Genomic DNA, 24,887 nt, shown 5'->3' with positions numbered 1-24,887 from the left:
CAAAAGTGAGGCTTGGCCCTTCAAAACCTGAGCAGGACTCAGAATGTTCTCAGGATGGCCTGGTGGCCCCTAGAGTATGAAAATCTGCTCCTGACTTCATAAACAACCCTTGATGGGACTAAGAGACCACTCCCTTGTAGAGTTCCAATAAGTCTAGTCTCAAGAGGTGTTTTGGGGAAATACTAACTGATGGAAAGGAAGACAGGACAGAGGCAGGAAAGAACAAGAGATGAAAAACATAGTGCTTGTAGCACTAGGAAGGTGGGAAAGAAGGAAAGCCACCATTCCACTGAGTAAAAGAAGACTGTCTAGTTTTATTTTGAGCAGCACTGACTCTTTGTTGTAATTAACCTTCCCTTGAATTTGGTTCATTTAAATTGTATTTGTTATTATTGTATTGTTTTGTGTAATGTATTGTTTTCTGTATCAGATATTTTGTAACAGAGAAATGGCAGCTGTATGAGACACTCACGCCTTTATATCTTTATTTGTAGGAAATGTCAGGTGCAAAATATTCAACAACCAGCAGTTGGTCAGGACAAGTGAGGAACTACAATATCTAAACAGAGAGTGAGGTGGTGCAACAAGGGTGGAACAAGTGTACGATGAGGTGTGAGTCGCCATACTGTACTCAACAAAATTGGCTGTCACTGAGTGATTGAAGGTATTGGGTATGGAGGGTCATGGCTGTATTAAGGAAGACATTTGTGTTTAGCTGGGCCTTTTTAGGTTAGTCAAATTAATTTAGAGTATCGTACCCACCGGAAAAATAGCATCATTTGGCATGGCCTTAAACAGGTTCTTGAGAAGCACTTTTCAAGGTCCATCTCTTACAAGGTTTACACAAGTGTCACAGATGACCTATAGAGAAGGATTTACGCACAAATTCTCACATACTTTCATGGCTGAAAGGTCTGATGTAACTTGTCAAATAGGTATAAACAAGAAGAACGACACTATAAAATAGATAGATAGATAGATAGATAGATAGATAGATAGATAGATAGATAGATAGATAGATAGATAGATAGATAGAAGTAAAAGTATAAAAAAATTGAGGAACTGGTTGGAACAAAAATCTACAGCCACAGTGGGTGGCCAGGACTGAACTTGAGAACTGCTGGTCTAGAAGAAATGTTCTTTAAACCATCCATCCATCCATCCATCCATTATCCAACCCACTATATCCCAACTACAGGGTCACGGGGGTCTGCTGGAGCCAATCCCAGCCAACACAGGGAGCAAGGCAGGAAACCCTGGGCAGGGCGCCAGCCCACCGCAGGTTCTTCAAGCCTTGTTTGAATAATAAAATGTATTGTGACTTTGTAGATTGCTTTAGGTGAAGGGTCTGTTAAATAAGAGAGTAAAATTGCAATATATTTTCAGACCAGTAGGTGGAGGTAGAAGAACACTCTGGACGTCACATGCCATAAAATGTGACAAAATAGTAATTTTCTGAACCTATTTATTCCAGGTCAGATTCAGTTTCAATTCTTAACATCATCAGAAACAAGAGTGAAACCCATTTTGAATAGGACACAAATTATTTTCTTAGCAGACAGTTTTATCCAAAGTGACTTACATAAGACGTCAACCTAAACTGAGTAATATCTGGGGACTGTTTAGGAACAAGTGTTAAAGAATAAGGTTACAAAATTGATCATCACAAGTGGAGAGCTCAGAACAAAAACTCAAATGAGTTATAATTCCTAGATAATAAAAACTAACATCTTAGCTTTAGACAGAATTTCACCAAACAAGAGAGTCTTCAGGTGTGTCTTAAATAAAAGCACATTTACTAACATCCCTCGCTTTACTTATGTAAGGCTATATTATAGAGTCACCAGTCAACCCTCCTTGATGATTTTAAGATGCTCCTGGCAACTGTGGTATCCGGTTCAACTCCACTCAGGCATGAGAGGACACACAAGCTCCACGCAGACAATCAGCAGGCTGGAATATGAGCCCAGGAGTCTGGAACCGTGAAACAGCAACACTAGCATTGTCTATACCATAATTCAACGTGACACAATTGTGCAAGAAGGAAAAAGCTCAAGTGCTTCTACAACATTTAAGTCCTTAATGGCACAGCTCATGGCGGATTTATTTATAGTGGCCGCTAACACTACAACCTGGCAGCTTAGTACTCTTTTTCATTTTCCCTTTTCTTTGCCATCTCTAAATAAATAACTCTGCCAAGGCAGTTGAAGTTGTCAGCCTGAAACTCAACTAAAAATTAATACAAGTGGATAGATGCTGAATTATGAAAATACCCCAAAACCTGAACAGTTTTATTCTTCCAAAACAATTCCATCTCAGAACTAAAGATGTTGCTCTGTAAATCGCAACACCATTTTTTTCATCTTCTTTCAGCTGCTCCCGTTAGGGGTCGCCACAGCGGATCATCTTGTTCCATATCTTCTTGTCCTCTGCATCTTGTTCTGTTACACCCATCACCTGCATGTCCTCTCTCAACACATTCATAAACCTTCTCTTAGGCCTTCCTCTTTTTCTCTGCCCTGGCAGCTCTATCCTTAGCATCCTTCTCCCAATATACTCAGCATCTCTCCTCTGCACATGTCCAAACCAACACAATCTCGCCTCTTTGGCTTTGTCTCCCAACCGTCCAACTTGAGTTGACCCTCTAATGTACTCAATTCTAATCCTATCCATTCTCGTCACACTGAATGCAAATCTTAGCATCTTTAACTCTGCCACCTCCAGCTCTGTCTCCTGCTTTCTGGTCAGTGCCACCGTCTCCAACCCATATAACATAGCTCTGGTCTCACTACCGTCCTGTAGATCTTCCCTTTCACTCTTGCTGATATCCATCTGTCACAAATTACTCCTAACGCTCTTCTCCACCTATTCCACCCTGCCTGCACTCTCTTTTTCACCTCTCTTCCACAGTCCCCATTACTCTGTACTGTTGATCCCAAGTATTTAAACTCATCCACCTTCACGAACTCTGTCTACTTCCTACATCCTCACCATTCCACTGACCTTCCTCTCATTCACACACATGTATTCTGTCTTGTTCCTACTGACCTTCATTCCTCTCCTCTCTAGAGCATATCTCCACCTCTCCAGGGTCTCCTCAACCTGCTCCCTACTCTCACTACAGATCACAATGTCATCAGCAAACATTATAGTCCACAGGGACTCCTGTCTAATCTCGTCTGTCAACCTGTGCATCACCATTGCAAATAAGAAAGTGCTCAGAGCCGATCCCTGATGTAATCCTACCTCCACCTTGAATGCATCCATCACTCCTACCGCAGACCTCACCACAGTCACACTTCCCTCGTACATATCCTGTACAACTCTTACGTACTTCTCTGCCACTCCCGTCTTCCTCATACAATACCACAGCTCCTCTCGAGACACCCTGTCATATGCCTTCTCCAGGTCCACAAAGACGCAATGCAACTCCTTCTGGCCTTCTCTACACTTCTCCATCAACACCCTCAGAGCAAACATCGCATCTGTGGTGCTCTTTCTTGGCATGAAACCATACTGCTGCTCACTAATCATCATCTCACTTCTTAACCTAGCTTCCACTACTCTTTCCCATAACTTCATGCTGTGGCTCATCAGTTTTATCCCCCTGTAGTTACTGCAGTCCTACACATCTCTCTTATTCTTAAATATCGGCACCAGTACACTTCTCTATCTCAGACCTAAAGATGTTGCTCTGTAAATCTCAACACCATTTTTTTTCGCGCACAGTGCTTATTGTACAGAGCAACAAGCCTGCTGTATTGTTAATTAACAAAAAACAAGAAAAGGCAACAAGGACTTTGAAACCCAAGGTATGCTACTGCTCCTGAAGCATGATGAATGTGCCAGGGACTTTGGGTGGATTTTCTATGTGGTGTGGCTTTATATGTGACTTTAACTATGTTGTGGTAGGTTCAGTGACACTCATGTATGTCAATTTTAGGACACCCTCCTCCTGCTAGAAAAACACCACCATCCTGTCCCAATTGCTGATTTTCACAGTGTGTCTTTGAAACTTAATATTGTACTTACTATGTTGTTTTCACTGCCCGGCGTTTGTTTCCTGCCTTGTGCCCTGTGTTGGCTGGGATTGGCTCCAGCAGACCTCCATGACCCTGTAGTTAGGATATAGCGGGCTGGATAATGGATGGATGGATGGATGGATGGATGGATGGATGGATGTTGTTTCCACTTGGTTGAGTTGTGCTTTGTTATTACGTTTTAAAAAAAAAGAAAACATTTCCTGTACATGGTTTAATACACTATTTAGAAAAATGTTTACAGTATTTTAAGATGATACAGAATCTTAAAAGTATAAAAAAATTGAGGGACTGGTTGGAACAAAAATCTACACCCTCAGCAGGGGGCCAGGACTGAACTTGAGAGCCACTGGTCTAGAAGAAATGTTCTTTAAACCTTGTTTGAATAATAAAATGTAATGTATTGTGACTTTGTAGGTTGCTTTGGGTGATTTTCACAGCGTTTCTTTGGAACTTACTATTGTACTTACTATGTTGTTTTCACTTGGTTGAGTTGTGCTTTGTTATTATGTGTTAAAAAAAAAGAAAGCATTTCCTGTACATGGTTTAATACACTATTTACAAAAATGTTTACAGTAATTTAAGATGATACAGAATACTATTTATAAGAATATCAAACCTGTCATTATTTTTAATCCGTTTATTCATATTCCTAACATATATAGAATAATTTACGCATTTTTATGGGAACTCTTATAATATTTTTCCTTTTTTAGAATCATCCTGTATCATATTTGCTTTTTACTAGCACAGAGAAAAGTGTGTATGGTGGTGGCTCTGAGGTTAGGGATCTGTGCTGGCAATCGGATGGTTGCTGGTTCGAATCCTGTAAATGGCATAAGTGATTCCACTCCATTGGGCCCTTGAGGAAGGCCCTTAAACTGCAATTGCTCCGTCTTGTGTATGACATTAACATGCAAGCAGGTCCTTCAACTTGCAGGGAAAGCTCAGGGGTTAGTGGCAGGACTGGCAGTCCAGCCACTGTAACAAAAACTCCCACTATTCCATTCGAACACCTTCCCTAGTGTGGTGCTGAGGTGTCACCCTCTGTATAGCTGCACTCACGTCCTAATTTGGGATCCTCGAGTGATTTGTCATGTGGTGGTTCAGAAACACGCTTTATCAATGCATGGTCCCAACCTTACTATGAAGACGCTATATTACCCATACATGCTTTTTTATTCAGTGAGAGGAAGGGGATTTTAAATTAAAGCAGAGTTTTCTTTTAGGGCAGACCATGTTTTGTTGGAGGTAGCAGCAAGAGTGTCATTTTAACTGAGAAGAGAAGAAGTTCTAAAACGCACACTGCTACTTTTGAATGTTGTTCTTCCTGATCTGCCCACTCTCACACCGTAACTTCTCGTACAGCAACTTCTTCCCGGCAAGTAGGGCGTAACTGGCAAGTAGAGAAATAGCCAGTAGTGTGAGACGTGCAGGCAGCTTTACAAAAAGAGAAATCCATGTGCTCAGCATTTAATTGCATGCCTTTCGGTCTCCAGGCTAACTCTGCTCTTTGTCAAAAAGTTGAGAGTAGAGTAAGAAATTGAAAGTTACAGAGTATATGAGATTCATTATGAAGCAGGCATAGAAAAAGATGTATAGATAAACATCGCAGTTTAGGTTCAGAGCTATTCCAGCAGCCTTGGGAGCAAGGCAGGAATCATACTTGGGTGAGGCTCCAACCCATCATACAGGTCCAGTTGGTAATACCCACACATCCTTGAGTAGAAATGTGCAGACCTGAAGAGAACATAAAGACAACCAGCAGACACAGGATTTGACTGAGGACACTGGATTGAGCAGCACTAACCTATGGGCCTCTTGCAAAGTAAAACATTTATCCTGTAAAGTCCAAACATCCGTTTGCTTGTTTATACCTGACAATAAAAGCTTCTGGAACTAAATATAAACACTATGCTTTTTTTGTATATATAAAAATGACTAATTATATATTAATGATTCTTATTATCCTACATGGCAACAAGTTAGCCTTATCTGTTAATGGATTTTAATTTAACCTCCAGGTTTGTGACAAATGTGTGCCGCTCAGAGAAGCAAAAGGAGGTTAGCCAATGGGTAGAGTGAGCAGGTCAGAGATTAAATTAAATAAAATTAAACTAGGTATACTCATAGTAGGTTGGCACAGTGGCGCAGTGGTAGCGCTGCTGCCTCGCAGTTAGGAGACCCGGGTTCGCTTCCCAGGTCCTCCCTGCGTGGAGTTTGCATGTTCTCCCCGTGTTTGCGTGGGTTTCCTCCGGACGCTCTGGTTTCCTCCCACAATCCAAAAACATGCAGGTTAGGTGGATTGGCGATTCTGAATTGGCCCTGGTGTTTGTGTGTGTCATGCGGTGGGTTGGCACCCTGCCCGGGATTGGTTCCTGCCTTGTGCCCTGTGTTGGCTGGGATTGGCTCCAGCAGACCCCCGTGACCCTGTATTCAGATTCAGTGGGTTAGACAATGGATGGATGATTCTTATTATCCTACATGGCAACAAGTTAGCCTTATCTGTTAATGGATTTTAATTTAACCTCCAGGTTTGTGACAAATGTGTGCCGCTCAGAGAAGCAAAAGGAGGTTAGCCAATGGGTAGAGTGAGCAGGTCAGAGATTAAATTAAATAAAATTAAACTAGGTATACTCATAGTAGGTTCGCACAGTGGCACAGTGGTAGCGCTGCTGCCACGCAGTAAGGAGACCTGAGTTCACTTCCCGGGTCCTCCCTGCGTGGAGTTTGCATGTTCTCTCTGTATCTGCATGGGTTTCCTCCCACAGTCCAAAGACATGCAGGTTAGGTGCACTGGCAATCCTAAATTCTGCTTTGTGTGTGTGTGTGTGTGCCCTGCAGTGGGCTGGCACCCTACCCGGAGTTTGTTTCCTGCCTTTTGTTGGCTGGGATTAGCTCCAGCAGACCCCTGTGACCTTGTAGTTAGGATATAGCGGGTTGGATAATGGATGGATACTCATAGTAGTGCACACATTAGACCAATTAAAATGGGCCTATCCCATCATTACCCTTAGTAGTAACTGTGGCAATCTACCCAACACCTAAACTGGTTCTTGGTGGGAGCTACTCCACCGTATTACCATGAGTGTGTCACATTAATCAAGTTAATTTTCTCGTATTAATTTTTGATTTAAAGAGCTGGGGAAAATGGGTTAATAGAATCTTGGATTACTCTGGCAGCAACACTCAAAATATTTAATGAATTATGAATAGAATGTCCTCTTCATTTGCGAACTCTAAACTGGACAACACTCTTAATACTGGAAAGAAGACTTGTTGAAAATCTGCAGAACTTCTGCATGCTTACTTGGTGTTCGGATGTTGTTTGACATTAAGGCTGACTATTTAACTAAATGTAAACATTGAATAATATGAGGGTAAATCAAAAAGAAAAGGCAATTTAAAAATGATGCGATAACCACAATGGATAGAAGCTGATGCACTACAACACGTTCGCAATGGCTTATGGGTAGTTTGAACACTCAAAGTGCAGCGCTCTGCCGTTAGTCTAGTTGAAGCCAATGTCAAATGAATATGGACTCTGCTCAGTGGGATTGCACCATTGTTGAACAATGTGCTGTAATGAGATTTCTTTGGGCAGAGGGAGTAAAACCTGCTGAAATTCACTGAAGTTTTCAACTAGATGCAGAGTGCTGCACTGTATGTATTCAAACCACACAAGTTGTAGTGATTTTTCAGAAGGCAATGACAAAATTAAAAACATTTTGTGAAAGTTCAAGCTATAACTTGATTCTTGCACATTCCAGAACACATTGCTTTTGTTTTTTCCATCAATATGCATTTATGTTTGAGCCTTGAACTACTTTTCACGACCCAGATATCTGTTGCCTTGACAATATCAGAAACTTTGTGCCGATTACATGAAATGGTGTTGCCTCTCCATAGCTCACCACTGTTGCCTTTCCATTTTACCGTTACATAACTGTTCCGCTCTAAATTGTTCACGCAAAGCTCACTTTAGATAAACTCAAGCCAGGCAGGTGTCAAAATGTATGTTTGGTTTGTATGTGAGGGCTACATACGCACAACAGGAAAAATTCCAAATGTGGCCACCATGCAGACAAGTATGTCAGTTCTGTAGCTGTCTATTATCTTTCTTCACTGCTACTCGGAGAGAACATTTGCGTCTTTGCCGTTCGCGTTGTGAAGAAAGGGGCTGGATGCACCCCAAGGAGATGTGGTTACTCCTCCGAAACTCCCTCTTAAAACGGTGATACAATGGGAAATAAATAGGTTTTTTTTTTTACCTCCTCTTTGCTCGATCAGCTGCTGGCTTGCTGCTGCTGCCATGCCGCGTGATCTGCATCTTGAACATTTAAAAGCCTGTACGGCAGCTCTCCTATTCTTTGTCTTTGATTTCCGGCCCCGGGCGTGATCAAATCTCTTGGAACAAAGTCTCTTTTCACGGGACGTGAGTTGTTGATATTTTTTAGTTCATAATTTAAAAACAGAATAAGAATCTGAAACTCTAACAACATCACATTAAAGTTTGATGAATTATGAAAAGACTGTTATCAAACATATATATGTAGGTTTTAAAATAAGCCCGAATTAAAGTGTAACAAAAAGCGTGGCATAAAAACGCGACACAAAATCTTTGCACTTTCAGGCTTAGGATTTTATATATAGAGAGAGTATATACTGTATACACAAATCTGCACTTCCTGTGCATCTTCAATGAAAACTTAAAAGTGAACAGTCACCTTCTATGTGTCTTACGCATGTTAAGGCATTGACATTTGCTGCACAACTGTCTGTGGGTCTGAGCTTGTGCAGCAGGGCCGAGGATGAATGTAGTGCTTCTGCTAAAATGAACTCAGAAGCTTCTCTGAAATGACTCTGGTGACTAGTCTGATCTTAGCTAGATTCCAATATTTCTGAATTATGCCATACAAGGTTGAAGACTGGTTCCCAAAGAGAAGGTCACTAAGATGCAGTGTCATTCATTTAAAGCTCTGTACATCTTTTTAACCAGACGCACACTCACCTTTCGTGAAAGAAAAACACGTAAGCAGTCCCAGTGCAGGCCATTATCCAGATGATCCATCGCATGTGAGAAGCCCATGGTCCTAGTTCTCTCAAGTTCAGCCTAAGAAAGAAAGGGGAATGGGAAACATTACCAGATAAACAAATGCATTTTCTAAATGAAACAAAAGGTTTTATTCCCCTTTAATTGTGTAACAACACTGAAAATGCATCAAGACTGATGGGCTGATTAATCATCTACTGAACCAAAGGCAGGAATTGAACTTTCAAAATGTAGTTTAAAGTTGAATGCCCTGATACTACATTACATGGCTGTTTTTTATAGAATGCTCTGAAATTTGATATATACTGTAAAATAAAGATTGAGATATTGCTCATGGGACACATTAAACCTAATTAAAACAGATGTGTTTGTGGGATGTATTGTATACATCTCAAAGGTGTTAGAATAAATTAGAAATTAAGGTCATGAAGACCTATGAATCATTGAATAACTGATGTTTTAACATGTTTACTGGAAACAAGCTATGGCAGTAAACAGTTTAAAATAGGAGCACGTAGTAAGTTTGAAATGTTATGTATGATCACTGAGAGATCAAAAGAACGAATAATGTTTATTTGAGCTCAATTTAAGAAAAAAACAAGTGTACAATATTGTTTTTACCAGGGCAGGATCGGATCTGCCCCTGCAATTATTCTCAGCCATGACAGACTGTAAGCTGCTGCTTTTAAAGTAACTGAACTGATACTCAGTTGTCGACATTTTTTGGAAGTGAACTCATCAGGTTTTTGAGGTCATCGTACAAATGTTTTGAAGGTCAAGCAAAACATCTGGATTTCAAGCGCATTCTCTTGCTGCCTAAATGCCATGCTATCTTTGAGAGTATGTGTGAATATGTACCTAGTAAAAGAGAATCTCTGAATAAGTAGTAGCATGCATGCTTTATATGACACTTTACACAACAATTTATATACAGTATATATATATACAGTATATATATATACTGTATATATATATATACACAGTATATATATATTTATATATACTATATATATATATATAATGATTTATTTTATATATATATAAAGACAAAAATGGATACTAGTAATACATGCTTCTACAATTGTATACAGTGAAAGCACTCTGAGTCTTTCCCATATCTAACATTGATGGGATGAAGACCACAGTAATTGAAAAAAGAGTTTTTATTAGCAAAATGATAAGATAGACGAGGGATAAAAGCGAGGAGACTTCAAAGTACAACAGAAATAGATAGAAAACCCAATTGTAGCTGCCTCAGTGAGCATTCCTAACAGAGGGGTTAAGCCATGTCTAACAGACAGAACACACTAATCCACTACAATACCAACACAGAATTTTCCCTTCTTACCTTTTGTACCTTTTTAACATCACCTATTGGCTTTCCTCCTTCCATTAGTGAAACAATTGCCTCTCACTCCACTGTTGACTCCAAGTTGAACCCCAGACATGGAGTTGATACCACCTCTGGGGTCAGGAATGATCTTGGAACTCCTGTAGATATATCCAGTGTTCATGCAGTCCTAAGCCTCCGTGCTCTAATAAAGTATCGTGCTAATTCCAGGTCTCCTCTCCTTTGACATGAATAATAGGAGCCATTTATTACACTCAGAGACACCCTAATGGCACCTAACTTGCTAAGTTGCATCTGCCATTTAAATGGTACTGTCTTAGGGTGGCAGCTCAGGTCCCCTGAATTGGTCAACAGTGTTTACAGTTATACTGGTCAGATTTTTAACTTCCAGCTCCTGACTCGCATGATATTAAACTGCTTGCAGCCCAAGTGCTGACCGGATTCTAGCTCTAGTATATATAGTGATGAAAAATGTTACAGTTTAACATTCTTGATACAAAATAACTTTTAAATTATGGAAAATTGACTACTTACCATGGGGCATATGAGGCAGCTATGAAGAAGTATATCACCATACGATCACACATGTGAAAGCAGTGCTCAACCATTCTGTAGACAGAAGAGAAAAGAAACTCAGCTTCTGAGGATCTTAGCATTTTAGAAAGACATTACAGTGGCCTCCATCTACCCTTTCTGTCATGAGTTTGTTAGGTTTATAGATAGATAGATAGATAGATAGATAGATAGATAGATAGATAGATAGATAGATAGATAGATAGATAGATAGATAGATAGATAGACTAGGTATGAAAAGCACTATATAAGACCATGTCATGCAGAACTCCCATAAAATAGGGACTGCAAATCCCCGCAGCACACAATTCAAAAATAATTATTTCTTTTGTATTCCAACAGTATTTCTAAAGGGTAGCATATTTTATACCTTTTCTGGATTCCATTTTTGTTTCCCATGGGTGCCACCATTTTTAGCTGATGGTTAACAAAGCATTGCGTGGATTGGAGAACCAGAAGTGAGTATCACCTAACATTACAGGTTTGACGGGATTAAGATTGGCAGCAGCCTTTTCCAAACTGTCCACGTTTGCAAATACACCTCTGAGCTGTAATACATGCTTCAATTTGATAAGCTTAGACACATTCAAATGGAGAAGGCCTAGGAGAATTTGTTATGGCCAATAGTCATGAGAACATCAGGGCATCCAGTAAGAAAGGTTTTATTTAGACAACGGCTAAATGCAGTTACTTATTAAAACATATGTCTTTAATTAAGGTAATTTACAAGGTAATTTATTCATTGCATGTTACAGTTTCTTGCACAAGTGTATACTTGTGAGGACAGGCAGGCCAAGTCACTTGTTCAGTGTCATACAGTGACAGTGAGGTGGGAACTGAACCCACAGCCTTGCAGTTTTTACAGTCCAATGTCATTGCCCCTACACCATACTTCCCATGGGGTGTAATGGAAAAAAGGGACCCCTAAAGGGTAGAATAGATACTAGAAGTGATTCTGGGATGCAGAGATAGTAAGTATGTATGTTAATAGTAATGGCTGCCCTTAGTATATGGTCACCTGGCATGAACACACAATTCAGTTGTCAGAAAGTATAATCCATCCATCCATTTTCCAACCCGCTGAATCCGAACACAGGGTCATGGGGGTCTGCTGGAACCAATCCCAGCCAACACAGGGCACAAGGCAGGAACCAATCCCGGGCAGGGTGCCAACCCACTGCAGCAGAAAGTATAATCAAGGTTTTTAATTGTTGTTGTACATATCTAGAGTCATTCTTTAAACAGTTACACTTTTATCCTGAAATCCTATATTTCACTGTCAAATGAACAGGTGTCATATACATCAAATGTGTTATTAATATTACATTCTGATTTACTCCCCACTCTGTCAAACTGTTAACTCTTGTCCAATAGTAAGATGAGGTGCTCTGACAAGCCATATTTTTTGGCATTAACTGAAGCTCAAAGTCTAAGAATGTTTGCAAACCCATATAAAGTCATTGTCCCTGAAGATTATGTACATTTTCCCTGTTTCTCAGAGACAGAGGTTTCCTTCCTCATCCCCTAATAATGGTCATTTCAGATTGGCCCTGAGTGTTTGTGTGGATGTGAGTGTGTGCACGTGTGAGTCCTGTGATAGACTGGAGTTTTGTCATTACTGGTTTTTAGTTTGTGGCCTTTATTGCTGGGGTAGGTTGCAACAACCTTAACCTTGAATTGTTTTCAAAATGTTGCTTTATTCCTGAACCCTTAGACCTGACTGGGTGGTCTATCATTTCTGATATGCAAAGGAGATCAAACGCTAACTATGGCTAATAATGTTAAACAGATTGCACAGCAGGGCAGCTTTTTGTAGCCACTTCATTTAATTTGCTGTATGTGTCTCTCTTTAATTGTAATGTGAATTAGGGCATTGTTGTAAAATAACTCATCGATTCCTTATGGGATACACAAGTCTTCAGAGAAAAGGCAGAAAGAAGAGGTAATTGATGTGTTTTAGAAAGAGCTTTTATCCAGTACCATTAATGTGTCTTCTCCCAAAACTACAAATGAACTATACATTGATTTGAGACCTCAGTGTAAATGATCCCCATTAAAGACAGATTTAATTTGATACTAAACTAGCACTCTGATCTCCACTAGGTTTTTTTAGGAGACTGGATTTCAGAGAAGAGAAAATACCGAGAAATGTCTAAGTATCCGTCTGAAATTCTGTTATGTTCTAGATAGGGTCTCATCCCTGGTTCAAATACATTTTTTGTTTACTTAATGTTTTTGTTATTTTTTTAATAGTATTTTGTTATTAATTCTGTGTTTTAGTTTTGTCTTTTCTTTATTGTACTTCTGTCGCAATTATTTTGTACTAGCCGAAGCCTGCCGTAGCATATGGCGGTGTAAGAATAGGAATGGAAAACGGTGAGAAAGGAATTCAGTATAACAAAGGCTTAGGAAGCCACCATCGCAGCATAACGAAAATAGCAAGGAGCGAAACCAGTGCCAATGGTCGAGAGAGTATCTTCCTGTAGCAGGCTACGGAAAACATAGACATATATAAATAAACGCCGCATTCACTGTGTTGCCCAGTCGACACGATAAGTCAGCGTGTCCGCCCTATTGCGAGTGGTAAAAGTGCCATTTAAACTAATACAGGTAGACTTGGAAACTGGGTGTTCTGATGAAAAAACAATAACGTTTTAAACAGTATCGTTTACATACAACAGATTTTGGCAAATCATTTACATGTAATTATCTATATCCATTTATACACTAAATGTGTGCGTATCCCATGGTCTTAGAGTTGGTGGGCGGGGCTCTGTGAGTTGGTGGGCGTGGCTCTCTGTCTTGCGTGCGCTCTGTGTCTTGCTTGCCCTTAGTTAGAGTTGGTGGGCGTGGCTATCTGTCTTGCTTGCCCTTAGTTAGAGTTGGCAGGCGGGGCTCTGTGAGTTGGCGATCATGGATCTTGCATGCGGTGTAAAGTCAACGTGGCTCGGAGGTGCTTGTGGACTTTTGCACAGACGAAAGTGACTGAGGCTGCGTGTGGTGAGTTGTTGCGTGCCTCGAGAGCGACGCTGGACTCGGGAGGACGGTTACAGTTGGCGTGCGTGGCTCTGTCGTGCGTATCCCATGACATGGTAGGAGGGTTAGAGTTGGTGGGCGGGACTCTGCCGAGCGTATCCCATGGTCTTAGAGTTGGCGGGCGGGGCTCTGTCTTGCTTGTGCTAAGTGTCTTGCGTGCCCTTAGTGAATTATATATATAGATTAGTTTTCCATTTTGTGGGATTAGAGTCATTTCACAATGCAGCTATGCTTTTGCTCTGCTTTTTATTCTTGCTGCATATATTTTAATATTTTTGAAAAAATCTTTAAAATATGAAAGCAACATTATTTTGTTTTCATATGTCACAAGTTTTTATGGTTTTCCTCTCCTCCTTTGTGGGTATTTTTATTTTAAAATGTTTCCCCATTTTTATACCTGTTTAGGTGATAAGTCTGTAACTACAGGTTGAAGCTAGGCTAATTGGGAGTGGTGAGGCCTACGCATTTAGGTTCAGATCAGTGTAAAGTGCTCTTGTTTTTAAGGCTGGTGCACTTTTGAGATTTTTTTTGGACCAGGCAGATCATAACAGAGGTAAGCTGGGCACACAAACTAGTCAAGAAATGAGTTTAGGAGCTACTGTGAACACTGAGAGGCTTGGCTGTATTTGCTTTTCAAACAGGCTTGACAGCCCAAAATATCTGTGCAGATGTCCAAGATAACCAGGGACATGTGCCAGGCATAAATAACATTTCTGTTTTTTGCTTTATACTTATGTATCATGCCAAATTTACCCTGGGAGCAAATAAAGTTCTATCTATCTATCTATCTATCTATCTATCTATCTATCTATCTATCTATCTATCTATCTATCTATCTATCTATTATATAGTGCCTTTCATTATCTATCTATCTATCTATCTATCTATCTATCTATCTATCTATCTATCTATCTATCTATCTATCTATCTATCTCTCTATCTCTCTATCTATCTATCTGTCTGTCTGTCTGACTGTCTTTCTGTCTGTCTGTCTGTCTCTTAGTGATCAATCAGGTTTCTCATTCCAAGGCTGAGGCCACATTAAATGACTACTAGTCATGGAGTATAGCAGATTTATTGACAGAAATTGCTGATTGCTTTGCTGGGCAGTGTCAGTTTAAATGACTGAAAATCACTGGCCATATCTACTTTACTGACTGAGTGCCGTGCTCAACCCATTTTCTGGCATTCAATAGCATGCTGCCTGATGGGGCCAGTGTTGTATGAAAGTTAACACGTATTGTGAATTCAGCTGCAATATCAGCTCTTTGTTTTCTTTTCTCCCATTTTGTCACAGTATGTCAAACATGAGACATCAGACAAACAAGCTTCTCTTCTGTTTGTGAGGTCAACAGCCCCCAAGTTTCTTATGTCTTGTTGCTGTATTGTATGCATTGACATCCAGATAAGTATTCTTTGGTTGTCAGCACTCAGGCAGGTTGTTTTATTTTATTGGAACTAGTCACAAAGTAGATGGAGTGAGTTGCTGGGTATGTCACATCACGCGACCATCTTCACAGGAGCAGACCACCGACTACTTCTGACTGAAGGCTATGATTGAAAATCACTGGAAAAGCTGTGTAATGTGGCACAGCCTTAAGAGTGTTTTCACTGAATTTCAACCTCAAAACAGTGGTTATTATAGACAGATTAATATAGGAGCTCCCTGCTAAAACCTGCATCCAAAATGCAGTTTTGCTTTTAAAATCGTTCTGGTGTTTATCAGAAAAGGAATTAAACTGCAAATAACAGGAACATGTCGGATGGAATAAAGTTATTTCTAGACACCAATACAAAACTGAACCTTGTTTCTTGGAACAGCAACTGGTCATTTATGTACTGTAAGTGTAGTTTAATGTCAAGCATGAAAGTATGTGAAGAGCATTAAGAACTGCAGTCATTTTTTCTCCTCATTATTAAATGTTTCAAGGCCATAATATAGGATAGAGCAATTGGCTTGTATACATCAGTTCATCATTTCATGGGTGGGCAAATGACAGAATCAATCTTTCAGTGTGCCCTTGGTCTACTTAGGCTGGAGATATAGATCATAATACAATCACTGTGAGTGAGCCAGCAGCTTTGTATTAGCAAATGGAAGCAGCAGCACTTAAGCAGACTCATGGTCCAAATATGAAGAACAGGAAAACAGGATGTAAGCACCATCACGTCATTTCATAGAGTTTCTAGGAGGAAAAAGTAATGAATGCAGAGTGTAAGATAGTGCTAACATTTGTGTACTATCACAAACAATACCCTATAAAGCTGGCACACTGTTTTATTCATAACTTTGCATCATGCATTTAGCTCTGATCAGGTCTGCATTTTGTTATACTGCGTAATGTTGGTTTTGACGCACACAGAAAGAATTTTTAAGTAGATAGGTGGCATATTTATTGGAAGACTTTCACAATCGTCTAAGCTGGGCAAACATTAGGAAAATGAAATTAATATAAACAAATTAAATGTGTTGCATGCAAGTACAGTGAACATTAAGCAATGAAAAATGAAGGTTGAGTGATGCAAGCACACTAGGGGATTGAGCAGGAAGCAGAGTGGGGTCTAGGTGGTTAAGGCAAGTGAATATTGTCACCCTCTAGGTAAACTGTTAATTAAAAGGACAAATAAAATATTATATCATAGAAGCTAATAAGTGCAAGTCAAGAGACATTACGCATATTCTCTATGCAATGCTAGTGAGGCTACATTTGTGGTGACATGCAGTTGTAGACACCGCACCATAAAGAAAGACATAACAGCACCTGAAGCTGTGCTGCGATCTACAAAGTGGAATCCTGGCCTGAAAAGCATGTCCAACACTGACAAGTGAAGATATTATGATTGGGCTCTTATTTAATTTTTTGTGCACTATTCTAAAGTGATCATAGTCATACGTTTGTCTCTTATGGGTTTTCAGATCCAAAGAATCCATTTCTGCAGATTGATAACTCGATGGAGTTAATAAAAGGTTCACTATTTTTATGTTACCTTTTAGCACCATTTTGTATGGACTGTGGGCATGGCTACTTTGTAGATTTCATGTCCTTTGTTTCTAAGGCGAGGATTTCCACAATGCAATGGGATGGCGTAATGATGACATCATTCACATGAATATTTACTTCTTTTTACTCCTAATTCTTCTGACATTGGCTTGAACAGACCTCTTTCAAACATTTGACTGTGATTTCAGTTTTGCCCACTTTGTTTCTGAGGAAAGATTGGACTGCCTTCTTATTAATGAACTTTGTGCGTCTCTTACTACATTTTCTCATCTAATCATTTTCAAAAATGTTTCTTTCTAGTTCAGGCAATACAGAAGAGAAATGAGCCTCTTCATTCCTAAACAGAGGAATCTACATAGAGACCTATTACTGGTCCCAGAAATTCTCCAAAGCATTGATTTAACAGAATTCTTGCACCTAAATTGTAAAACAAGTACCTGAGGATACCTAGTAGAGACTAAGGGCGAGTGCATTAAAGGATCAAATAAGGAGGCTTTTCTTCAAGCAAGCAAAATCTTCAAGCAAAATGTACAGGACTGATGAAAGAATACCATACCATACCATACCATATTTATTTGTTGAGCCCTTAAAAACACAGCATTACAACTGACCAAAGTGCTGTACAGTTACAACAAGCAGGACTAAAAGCAAAATATTAAAAATAAACATTAAGAGAGAATTAAAACAGAGAAACTAAAAACAGGTCAAGGGAACCAAATAAAATAGAGAAAATAGCAAAAGGCAAGTGGAAAATGAAACAGGTTAAGAATTAAAAGCCAATGTGAAGAAGTGCATTTTTAGGCGAGATTTGAATGTGGTGACTGAAGCGGCTTGCCTAACCACTAAGGGCAGGGAGTTCCAGAGCCTGGGTGCACAGACGGAGAAAGCCCTTTCACCACGAGCTTTAAAACGTTCACGAGCTTTAAAACGTTCAGAATGTTCAAAGACACTTTTGAAATACACAGATGCAGAACAATGGATTACAGTTTCATATCTTCACAACTCTACAGCAGGTGTTATATCCCTTGCAGCAGGATAATAAAAACTGCTATGACCGAGTTCAATTTTATCTCAGCATTACCACTGTTTCACCATGAAAGATGAACACCAGGCCTCTCGACTTACTGCCACCTGCCAATATGGCAGAGCTCAACATGAGTGGACCGTTACCATCACATCCTACATGTTGAAGAGTAGTGTGTCAAATTTGCATTCTGAACCAGTGGTGTCAAAAAAAAAATAATTTGCATTTGAATATCAACAAAACCAAGGAGCTGGTCATAAATGTTAGGAAGCAGAACATCTACCTCAGAGAGGGTGTAGTGGAGAGAGTCAGCAACTTTAAATTTCCTGTTGTCACCATTACTGACAAACATGATGATAAAGTGGTTAACTGACATCTCAGCCATCATCAGGGAGGCCCACAAATACTTTTTTCTCAGATATATGATGTGGTATATGGCCGACAGTTTATCCCGGCCAATACCCTCAAGCCGCCAGATGGAGCCCTCCCTGCAACATGAAGGTGCCCCGAATTCCAGCAGGGCATCATGGACCTTGGTGTTTAATTCACAGCCCTGCTGAATACCGTGGGGGCCGCCAGGGGACACTGCAGGGAGGCTCAGGGACTTCTATTTTCCGTATAGCCCGGAAGTACTTCCCAGTCATGGGGACAGAGGAAATGACGTACTTCCAGGCTGAAGAAAAGCAGGAGTTTTCATCTGACCTGGAAGTGCTGGGAAATCACATGGACTGAGGGATAGAAGCACTTCCGGGTCATGAACTATAAAAGGACTGTGGGAGATCCCAGCAGGCGAGCTTAGTTGAGAGGAAGGGTAACGAAGCATCTGGGAGTGGAAGATTTATTGTATTTGAATTATTATTGTTATTATTATTGGATTAGTGTGGAGGTGGAGGTGCACAATTTATGAAATGAAATTCATTTGTGACTTTTATCTGGTGTCTGACGTGTTGTCTGAGGGTTCAAGGGGACAATAGAGACCCCCATCTGTCACAATGAATAAAACACAGAAAGACGCGGCATGGAGCCCATTCTCATTGGCTAAATTATATCCTGGTAAGGCACACACTCAACTCAAGACTTCACACCACATGAAAACTAGAACATTAGACAAAGCTGTGGCAGGAACAGGCCATTCAGCCCAACAAGCTCATCCATCCTATTCACATTGATTGTCCAAAATAATATCAAGTCAAGGTTTGAAGGTCTTTAAAGTCCAGCTCTCCACCACACTACTTGGTATTAGTTCCCATGTGCCTATAGAATGTTTGTGTAAAGGAAAACTTTGCAACATCTCTTGCGAAATCTGCCCCTTCCAATCGTGCCACAGTGTTCTTGTAGAGTTTATTTTAAAGTAACAACTAGGATCTAATGTAGTAATTCCTTTTATAATTGTAAACACTTCAGTCATGTCCTCTCTTAATCTTTGTTTGCTTAAATTGAAAAGGTTCATCTCCTTCATTCGGCAGGGTGGTGAAGCCAGCTCAAAATGTCGCTGACACGCAGCTCTCTACTGTTAAGGACATACTGCTTTAGAAAATTTAACAAGACCTCAGCCAGCCGGCACTGACACTTTTCTCCCACCTGCAATCTGACAAGCAGTACAGGTCCATTAATTCACACACCACCACATTCAGTTTTTATCCATGGGTTGTAAGGTTACTCAACAGCCATTCATGCTGATCACTGCAGGAATGTTTCCTCCTGATGTTGTGTTTAATGCACGGTGCCATCTTTACTGTCAGTTGCTTGGATTGTTCACCTGTCTCTTGTCTGTTAGAGATGTCCATGTAAGATTTCATTGTACTGTGTTTAAATTTGATGGGGAGTTTCTTTGTGTGCTTTTTTTTACTCAAGTAGGTTAAAGTATCTTGACCAGGGTCACACAGATGGTCAGAGGCAAGGATGAAACTAACAAACCTTAACGTTTAAAGTCAAAAACGTTAGACACTGCACCACACTCCATGACAGGGAGTAAGGAAATCTGGAAGAGACCTCTGTGACATGTAGCTGAAATGGAGACCTGGATGACTTCTTAAAAGATGAAGGGGTAAAATTCTGGCATAACAACCTAACAGATGAAGTTTTAAATTCCAGTTTAGGTCACTGCTCTCCTTTGTAATGAGATTCTGCTCCTTTAATAGTGAAATCTTTCAGATGTACTATATCTCTGTGATGGCCAGTGAGATTTTCTAAGCTGTGGTGGGTTGGGCTGGTAACATCAGTTCAAAAGAGGCCCACCAGATCAGTAAGTTCATTAAAAGGGAAGGCTCAGTTATGGGACGCACTCTTGACCCACTGGAGGTCATAGAGAATGAAAACAAAACTGACAGCCATCATGAACAATGCCTCACATCCTCTTTCTGACACACTAGCACTGAGGACTTTTAGCAGAGGAATTATTCAGCAGAAGTGTGTCTAGAAAAGAAACTGGGGCTCTTTCATGTCTACAACAATACAACTTTATAATGCCTCACAGGGACTGAGACTGCTCTTTTTATCTTTAGCCAAGTCCGAAGATTTTATATCTTTTTAGTTTTTTTTTCCTTTTAGTCATTCTGGTGTGTATTTGAGGAGGAGGAATGGTTGTTTGTCATAATATAATAAACCAGTAATCCCCCGATTCTCTAAAGAATCGCAAATCCAAGAATGGCAGTCACTTTCTGTTTCCTCCGATCTTTGGAGGGATGAAAAATGATGGAGGTTGGGAGCGTCCTGAGAAAGTTTTCATTTAATTAAATAAATATATTTGTACGAATATTAACCAATTTATTAAAACTAAAATTGAAATGTAATTGTTATATCATTTAAGTCCAAAATGTCTTTGAGATGCTGCACTTATAAGTAAAAAAACATCGGAGTGCAAAGGTGTAAATGAAGTAAATTGGAAACAAAAAATTCATAAAATGGTAAATTCAAAATAGTTAATCAAAAATTTACTTATAAACAACATTTTTGGTAAAGATGGTTTCCTATCCTTGAATTAGCTCTCCCTGGTATGGAGTAGTTAAAACCTTCACTTTAACGTCACACGAACGCCGGATGTCCCTACTTTAAGGTTAAGATTGTGTTGTGGTAATCCGGCCGGGCTAATAGTGTTTAAATATTCTAATGCGAAATGAAGATGCTCAGTTTCGTGTTCAGAATCAACACTGTCAGTACTTAGAATGATGTGGCTTTCTTCAGGAAGCAATCCAATCACTTGGTTATTTATCTGGTCAACGTCAATAGGTTGTATATGCGGTGGTGTGTGCATTCGCGTTCGGGCGATGGTTGTATTGTGCACGGCTTGCTTCTGGCCTCTGATCCCGGCTTGGAGATCTACATTACTAAACGAAGGTTGTATATGCGGTGGTGTGCGCGTTTGGGCAGCGGTTGTACTGTATTGTGCACAGCTTGCTTCTGGTCTCTGCCATCCAAGCATATATACTGTACAAACATTACTAAACGAAAGTTGTATATGCGGTGGTGTGTGTGTTCACGTTCGGGCGGTGGTTGTATTGTGACCTGAAGTTTAGTTTACAGGTTGTGTTGTGTTGTTTGGGCGCCACTTACTGACTCTGGGAAGCCGCTGGGTTTGACTCGTGCGTGTGCGCTTTCAGTACATCTGGCATCTGGCATCCGTGCATATATACAGCCTTTGTTTTGTAATATAGATATTTATGTATTTATTGAGCTTATTTTCCCCCTGTGAAAAAGTCTATCTATCTATCTATCTATCTATCTATCTATCTATCTATCTATCTATCTATCTATCTATTATATAGTGCCTATCTATCTATCTGTCTTAAAACTGTATTGTTTGTCGGTTGCTGTGTAAAGTGTACGGTGTCCTTGAGTGTTTGAAAGGCGCCTATAAATAAAATGTATTATTATTATTATTATCTATCTATCTATCTATCTATCTATCTATCTATCTATCTATCTATCTATCATATAGTGCCTTTTATATCATCTATCTATCTATCTATCTATCTATCTATCTATCTATCTATCTATTATATAGTGCCTATCTATCTATCTATCTATCTATCTATCTATCTATCTATCTATCTATCTATCTATCTATCTATCTATCTATCTATCTATCTCAAGTTCCCTTTGAAAAGAAATTGGATGCTTTATTTTAGTAATGTGTTGTCACTGGGTGTCTTAAACTATGTGGTGTGCCAAAGAAAAGATCATGTATGCACCATGGAATGCGCAGAAGGGGCTGGGCAGTCTTTTGGCCATGGAACCCCTAGAGGTTTTTTTTTTTTCCAGCGTCTAGACAGCTGGGGCTTTTGTTTTCCACCTTTGTCATCTGGACATTTTGTTTCTCATCCTTGTTCTGTTTTTTTATCTTTCTGTTTGCAACTTTCTTTAGCTATTATTATTATTGTAAAGCCATATAATCTACTCTTATGTAAGAAATTGTGTTATATAAGCAGATGTTGTTGATCAAAACACTCCAATAAATGGACTAAACCCAGGAGTGTACACCTGTGGGCACCCTCAATAATGGTATGTCTCATTACAGGGAGGGCTGGTCCCGACATCTAGTATAATTTTCTTTTATGAGGATTATATTAAGCATGTTGAAGACCTTTATGAATTGGTTTATTGGTTAATATGGCATGTTGATTTACACATAAACAGTTACATACTGTACATTATGCCTTTTACTTTATCTGAGAAATATTGTTTTCTGTCCATTTGTATACTGTACAATTAGAAAGATTTAGACAAGAATGGGCCATTCAGCCCAGCAGTCTAATCCACTTAATTACTCCAAAAATAACATCAAGTCAAGTTTTGAAGGTTCCTAAGGTTCTATTGTCTATCGCACTACTTGGCCACTTATTCCATGTTCTCTGTGTAAGAAAAAACTTCCCAATGTTTGTGCAAAATTTTGAAGTAGCAACCTTGATCCACTATACTAAATTCTTATGTCATTTTTAAAACCTTAATCATGTCACATCATTATCTCCTTTGACTTAAACTGAAAAGGCTCAGCTCTTTTTATCTTTCTTCATAATTTGTCACCTGTAGCCCTGGAATGAGCCTAGTTGCTCTTCTATGGGCTTTCTCTGGCACTGCTATGTCCTTTTTGTAGCCTGGTGGCCAAAACTGCACACAGTACTCCAGATGAGGCCTCACCAGGGTGTTATAAAGCTTAAGCAGAACCTCCTTAGTTTTGTACTCCACACATCAAGGTGCTATATAACCTGACATTCTGTTAGCCTTCTTAATGGCTTCTGAACAATGTCTGGCAGTTGATAGTGATGAGTCCACTACAACGCCAAACCCTTAGTATATAGGTAAGTAACTATGTCCATTTCCTTTGTATCAATCAAGGTGAGAGTTTTACAGGGTCAGTAAGATATGTCCAGTACCTTTGTATCAGTCAGATACTATAGATGTTCTCAGTGCTAGCTTACAACTTCTTGGTGGGCATCATTTATATTGCATCATGCCTTGACGTGCTGGATGTATTCATGTAGAGTGAGCTCTGTATATAGGAATATCACCCATTTGCATTAGGTCAACCTGGCTGCTGCCGGCAGTGAGCACAGCTCACAACAGCCAGTCAGTAGTCAGTCGTAATCACACCTCAACAGTAAATTGTGAAAGAAGTAATAGTTTTTCCAAAATAACACCTTCACTTTTTCACAGCCTGAAATGAGCCTTTCTTTATGAATGAAACTGATTAATCACTTGCAAGTCCACTTCATTTTCAGCTTTCATTTATGTAATGTGATGCATATGTGTGTGCATATGGCACACAACCAATTGCTTGCTTTGTTCGCCAGTCGTTTTCTATGTCAATTTTTATTCTTTTCACGATTTCATATGGTAGTTTGGCAGTAGTACATAGTGTGATTGTCTTTGTTGGCTTTGCAGAGATCTGTTTTCATGTTGACAGTCTTTTTCTAGTGTTCAGCATCAAAAAAGTCAAATTAAACCTTCCGTGGTTCAATTTTGAATGACAGGGCGGCACAGTGGCGCAGTGGTAGTGCTGCTGTCTCGCAGTTAGGAGACCCGCGTTCGCTTCCCAGGTCCTCCCTGCGTGTCTGCATGGGTTCCCTCTGTGTACTCTGGTTTCCTCCCACAGTCCAAAGACATGCAGGTTAGGTGGATTGGTGATTCTAAATTGTCCCCAGTGTGTGTGTCCTGCCCTGGATTGGTTCGTGCCGTGTGTTGGCTGGGATTGGGTCCAGCGGACCACCGTGACCCTGTGTTTGGATTCATCGGGTTGGACAATGGATAACAATAAAATGGAAAAAAATTCCAAGGGAGTGAGTTCATTTTATTGGTAGTGCAAAATGAAGGAAGGTCCTAAAATGCTTCCACCCTCCTGGCAGCAGGGGATCCATTCTAACAACACTCTGAGACAGTACTCAGTGAAGGGCATCATATAAAAATGAACTTCATTTTAAAAATCCATCCCTTCTCATTTGCCCTTTTTAATCCCAAACTGAAGAATAAAAGATATTTTTGGCGTGGAAATAAATAGAATGCTATTTCTGGCTTTCTGCTCACATTATTGAAATTTAATCTGAAAATCCTTCTTGTACTTTGGAGGGCATACATCATATCTCTAATCATGGATGACCACGCAGTGACCCCCATCAAGTTGTGATCTATCCTCAGGTAAATGATCTGGCTTTAAAACTCACTGCACAAATAACCTTGCCTCTTGTTTGAGTACTCCATCCTGCATTAAACTTACCTTGAATGAAACTGCAGGGACGCTTTCATAGAGAGTTAACACTTCAAATGAATGTGCGTGAGAGGCACGCTTAGCAAAAAAAATCATTCGGCAGGGGTA

General features: G+C 39.8%; 1 protein-coding gene across 3 annotated transcripts in view; it reads right to left on the bottom strand.

Moving 5' to 3' along the window:
- Positions 1 to 24,887, bottom strand: part of mmd2a (monocyte to macrophage differentiation-associated 2a) — an 85,601-nt gene that overhangs the window by 3,891 nt on the left and 56,823 nt on the right. For all 3 annotated transcript variants that reach the window (XM_039775982.1, XM_039775983.1, XM_039775984.1), the window contains 2 exons: positions 10,979 to 11,053; positions 9,052 to 9,153 (listed from right to left, as the gene is read on the bottom strand). In XM_039775982.1, coding sequence (XP_039631916.1) covers positions 9,052 to 9,153; positions 10,979 to 11,053 — 177 coding nt within the window. The remainder of the gene's footprint in view (positions 1 to 9,051; positions 9,154 to 10,978; positions 11,054 to 24,887) is intronic.

Source organism: Polypterus senegalus, chromosome 13, assembly GCF_016835505.1.
Source record: "Polypterus senegalus isolate Bchr_013 chromosome 13, ASM1683550v1, whole genome shotgun sequence".
NCBI classification, from domain to species: domain Eukaryota; kingdom Metazoa; phylum Chordata; class Cladistia; order Polypteriformes; family Polypteridae; genus Polypterus; species Polypterus senegalus.
Note: the sequence above shows the minus strand (reverse complement) of the source record. Positions and strands in the feature narration are given on the sequence as shown.